We start from the raw sequence: 5111 nt of genomic DNA, 5'->3' as shown, positions 1-5111 counted from the left end.
CAGCTCAGCAGGGACATGGTGATGCCTCCTCCCTCTCTCTGCACAATCTGCAAGCTGTCCGCTTCGACCCAGTCTCAGGTGACAGCCTGAGACCACAGCCAGGTCCAAGGCTGCCTCACTGCTCATGAGGTGTCTTCTCTGGTAGAGGCTCTCCAAGATGGCAAGGAAGCACCGGGCTCCACCTGGCAGGTCGGCTGGCTCTCGGGCTGGGATGCTTGACCCCTCTCCTTCGGGAGCAGGGCACAGCCAAGGTCGTGGGTGTGGCCGAGGCAGGTGACTGGGGGCATCAGGCTGGGACACTTTCGGGGCTCCAGCCTCGCTGCCACTTTCTCCTGTGGGGCTCTCTACAGGCTCAGTGGACGCCAAGCAGAACTGGAGGAAAGGGCATTTGAGTAGGAGTGGGAGGTCGGAGGAGAGGCCCAGTGCGAGACCCGGAAACAGGAGGGGGGTGGGCCGGGGTGATCACGGGGCCACCAGGAAGCCCGGGGGCAGCAGCAGACACAGAAGTGGGATGAGGAACACCACTGGACACAAAGAGGCAGCCTGGTTAATCACTCCAACTATCCACTCAGCATAGCAAGCAATATCTGTATAAACTCCAGGCACATCGCCACGACCACAGCCAATGCCCCAGCTCACGATTCCCACCTGGACCCATGTGTCCTTAAATTTACAGACCAGAGGACCCCCAGAGTCTCCCTGGAGAAAGAGAAAGAAACAAACGCAGAAATGGAAGGCCATCCATGTCAGAGCAGGCTGACTGCAGCATAAGGCACTGGGTAGTCAGGCACATGGGGACCTTCCCGGGGGACCTACCAGGCCCACTTTTCTGTGAATACGAGAACTGAGAATTGAAAAGTTAATGGGAAGGGACAGCTGGCTGGCTCAACCCTGATCTCGGGGTTGTAAGTTTGAGCCGCACACTGGGTATAGAGAATACTTAAAAATAAAATCTGAAAGAAAGAAAGAAGGAAGGAAGGAAGGAAGGAAGGAAGGAAGGAAGGAAGGAAAAAGAAAAGAAAAGAAAAGAAAGAAGGGAGGAAGGAAGGAAGGAAGGAAGGAAGGAAGGAAGGAAGGAAGGAAGGAAAGAAAGAAAGAAAGAAAGAAAGAAAGAAAGAAAGAAAGAAAGAAAGAAAGAAAGAAAGAAAGAAAGAAAGAAAGAAAGAGAAAGAAAGAAAAAGAAAGAAAGAAAGAAAAAGAAAGAAAGAAAGAAAGAAAGAAAGAAAGAAAGAGAAAGAAAGAAAGAAAAAGAAAGAAAGAAAGAAAAAGAAAGAAAGAAAGAAAGAAAGAAAGAAAGAAAGGAAGGAAGGAAGGAAGAAAGAAAGAAAGGAAGAAAGAAAGAAAGAAAAAGAAAGAAAGAAAGGAAGAGAAAGAAAGAAAAGTTAATGGGAAAACTTTAATATCCTTGGGAGGATATTATGACTGGTCATTTCCCAAACCAGAGTGGCTGTTAAACACTTTGAATATCACCTCTGCATGAGAGTCCCCTAAATCCATACATCTAGTTTAAAGTTTCTCTAGAACTCCTAACCCATAAAGCCAGCTCCCTCCATATTTGACGCTCCACTCCCAGACATCCCATATACACCCCATCTCCCAGACCTGCTCTGGTGCCCCCGCCCCCACCAGCCAGCTCAGACAGAAACAGAGAGCCCTCCTAACCTCTCCCTCGCCGCCTCCTCCGGAAGGCACTCGGAGCAGGAGGAAGACGGTGGGCCCAGGAGGCCTGCAGGCACGCACAGGGGTCCCTGAGCTAGCACCTTTGGACGCTCGTCTGTGTGACAGGTATGATGTCTATGTGGCAGGCTTATGACGGGGCTTAACAGAGCTCATGGGGGTAAATGCTCCCACTGGCTCACACAGGAAGTGCCACATGGGGGAACTCAATTCAAGGAACGTAGAGTATTAGGACGACCCGCCCCCAACTTCCCCACACCTTGGCAGGGCCCCCAGGCAGCAAGGAGCAGGCCCGGTCAGCTCCGGGGAGCCACGAGGGGTTCTCCCCATGAATCTCCTTCACTAAGGAGGGAAAGGAGGATGTGGCAGACCACGCAGGCCCTGGCACTTGGGAGTGAGGAAGCCTGGGGGGGACATCCTCAATGTGGAGGTGGAAAAGGGTCCATGAAGTTACCTGACAAGAATTCTTCCCAGCTTCTTTATAGCCACAGAGCATCCCTTCCAGTACTACACTCTTCTTTGTTGTTATGGCTTTCTGAATCATCGTATGACACCTTTCATGGTGCATGATGTCTTGGTCGACCGCATGGAGAACAGCTGTAATGGGGTCGCCGCCTACACGGGAAGAAACTCAGCAGTGGGTGGTTGTGCCCAGGCGGACAGTAAGACCCTCAGCACCTAGAATCCACTTTGAAAAAAGCAGGGCAGTGGGTATTGTCCCCATTTGGCACCGGAGGAAACGGAGGCCCAAAGTAGACAGGGGGAGAAAAGGCTCAGTCGGTTAAGCGACTGCGTTCGGCTCAGGCCATGATCCTGGAGTCCCGGGATCGACTCCCGCCTCGGGCTCCCTGCTCGGCAATAAGTCTGCCTCTCCCTCGGACCCTCCCCCCTCTCATGCTCTCTCTCTCTCTATCTCATGCTCTCTCTCAAATAAATAAATAAATAAAATCTTTAAAAAAAAGAGAGAGAGAGAGAGAGAGCATAAAGAAGAGCCAATCCGGATGGGAAGAGGGCAAGGCCTCACCAGCCCGAGAAATGATAATCAAGCATCTGTTACTCTGAGTATCAACAGTAATAGCGACAGGGATCCTGTGCATCAGCAAAGTGTCTTTACTTTTGAGCAGGATCACGGACTCTCGAAGGGGTAGTGCCCCAGAGTTACCAACCCAGCCACTTCCCAGAGATAGGAGGCCCTACAGCCTCAGCAACAGAGACCTGGCTCTGCCTACACCTAAAAGCACAGGAAGCTCCCTGACAAGCAAGGCCAGTACTTTCGGAGACGGACAGCTCTGACGGGCAAACAACTCATCACCTGCTGAGCAGATACCCACCCTGGAGAGAACTCAAAGCCTTTGGCTCCGTCCCTAGGGAACCTAAAAATACCCCCACACCAGACAGTCATGGTCCCTCACAAATTTACAGAAAGAGACTTCACCCAGGTGTCTCTTCTCCTGAGAGCAGCTCCGGTCCCCGGGACCCGTGCCTTTCCTTAAATGACTACCATGAAATATTTGTGCTGCAACAAAAAACCTCTACCAATTTCCAGGCTCAAGCCAATCAGGAGCCATTACTCTGGCTGCTGCTAAACTGCCCCCCCCCCTCCAGGCAGTCCGCCTCCCTGTCCCTCTCTATAGACTTTTTGCCTACTTCAGGGTTGGGCTGCCTCCCTCTTCCTGGGTATGCTACCTGCCTCACAGTCTCACCATATTCCTCTTTTCTGCCCCATCCGGTCACCCAGCACGTGGTCCCAGCTTCCACCCGGAAGGTCTTCTGAGGGATGCATACAGGCTGGATGGTCACAGTGAAGTTTACAGGGTGGAGGAGCTGGAGAAGGGCAAGGTCCTTTTGAATGGTTCCGACTACTGAGAGCTCGGGGTGGATGATGATGTTTCGGACAGGGATCACCACACTGGTGATTTCTTTATAGACACTCTGACCTCCCATCTTGACACTGTAGTGGAATTGGCTGTGGGAGAGAGGACATGCCCCTCATAGAGACCTCTTCCACACATTGCAGATGCTTCCCAGCCTGGCCCCAACGCCCCTCACCACTCTTTCTACCGCCCTGTCACCCAACAGCCCTCCTTAATGCCTCTCGACATTGGTATGCTCATCCAAACGATTGGTTTTGTTCACTAAATTAGTACTCCTAGTAAGGAGACGGCCAGTGCCCAACCCAGCCTGTTTCTCGGGGACGCGCGCCCTGCCTGGGTTGGACTGGGTTTGGGTTTTGTCAAGTTGCTAGGGCAACAGAACCTAATGGGTATTTGAGGAGAGCAGGGCCGGCTTCAGAACTCGGTCTCTACTTGTCACTCCTCACCTTAAAATACAGTGGCCTGCAGTCAGCACCCACTGCTGTGTGATGAGGGAGCCTCCGCACACGTGTTTCTCGTTGATCCTCACGCTCACCTGCCAAGGCCACTTCCCCTCTTCGGCCTCCTTTCCTCCCAAGATTTTCGCAACTACTTGGCCACACCCTGGGGTGAGAACAGCGTGGGAGGAAGAACCTCAAAGAAACAGAGCCCGGGCTTCCCGGGAGAGCACCAGGTGCCCCTCGGACAGGGTGGGTAAAGGCCTCGGCCTCTTAGACTCCAGCGCAGTGCTGCCGAGTCCCCAGGCCCTGCACCCGCAGACCTCCAAGGCCACATGGCCTCCCGCTCAGACTCCACAAGTGGGGCTGCATTCCTCAGGCCCTCGGGGCACGGGAGGGGGGACCCCTGGCTCCCCCAGACTCCCCGGGGAGCACCGGCTCCCACTCGCGGGCCTCAGCCCCCTACGAGGCTCCCAACACCAGGCGTCACCTGGGATCAGTTCCACCAACTGGGAGAATACAGCAGCCTCTTGGGGCCCCGGGGTCGCAGACGGTCCCTCAACCCTCCCCAGGCTCGCGCCGGGGCCCTCGCGGCCGCCCCCCGACGACGACGACGACGGGGAGGTGGGCGCCGGGGAGGGTGGGCGTGGCGCGGGCCCGTCCTGCGCCGCCTCCAGCGGGGGCTGGAGGAGCAGGAGCCAGAGCAGGAGGCTCAGGGAGCCGCCAGGTGGGGACGCCATGGGCCAGCCGGCGCCGCGCGTCTCACGGTGGCAGGTGGACCGGTCCACGCAGGCGTGCGCGCGGCGGAAACGGCGGCTCCTGGCGCGGCGGGCCTGAGTGCGAAACATCGCACCCCCAGGTTCACCCGGGGCCTCTCTCCGCTCCGAGTCCCGCCGTACCCCGTCCAGGCCGCAGGGGCCGGGGTGCTTCCGAAGGCACTGCCCTTGACAGGGACCTCCCGGTTCCGGGGACACCGCCTGATGCCCCTGCCCCTTCTGGTGCGGTCTCTGGGCTGGAGCTGTTGAGGCCAGGCGGCCGGAGCATTACCCGAGGAGCCTTAATTCTCCATAATGGTTCCTCGGCTCAGGACTTCACCCACCAGACCGAGATTTTGGGGTGGGGG

The 5111-nt window shown here is 55.8% G+C and overlaps 1 protein-coding gene across 1 annotated transcript; it reads right to left on the bottom strand.

Moving 5' to 3' along the window:
• Positions 1-462: 462 nt before the first annotated feature.
• On the bottom strand, positions 463-4728 carry LOC114196456 (Putative serine protease 42). Its single transcript, XM_088022215.1, has 5 exons — positions 4479-4728; positions 3998-4154; positions 3381-3643; positions 2132-2292; positions 463-699 (listed from the first exon to the last, which is right to left on the bottom strand). Exons 1-5 carry the CDS (start codon positions 4726-4728, stop codon positions 463-465), a joined length of 1068 nt encoding a protein of 355 aa, XP_087878341.1.
• Positions 4729-5111: the final 383 nt, after the last annotated feature.

This window comes from Eumetopias jubatus, unplaced genomic scaffold (assembly GCF_037043125.1).
Source record: "Eumetopias jubatus isolate StellerSeaLion01/CBP00866 unplaced genomic scaffold, mEumJub1_p1.0 scaffold_1, whole genome shotgun sequence".
In the NCBI taxonomy this organism is placed as follows: Eukaryota; Metazoa; Chordata; class Mammalia; order Carnivora; family Otariidae; genus Eumetopias; species Eumetopias jubatus.
Note: the sequence above shows the minus strand (reverse complement) of the source record. Positions and strands in the feature narration are given on the sequence as shown.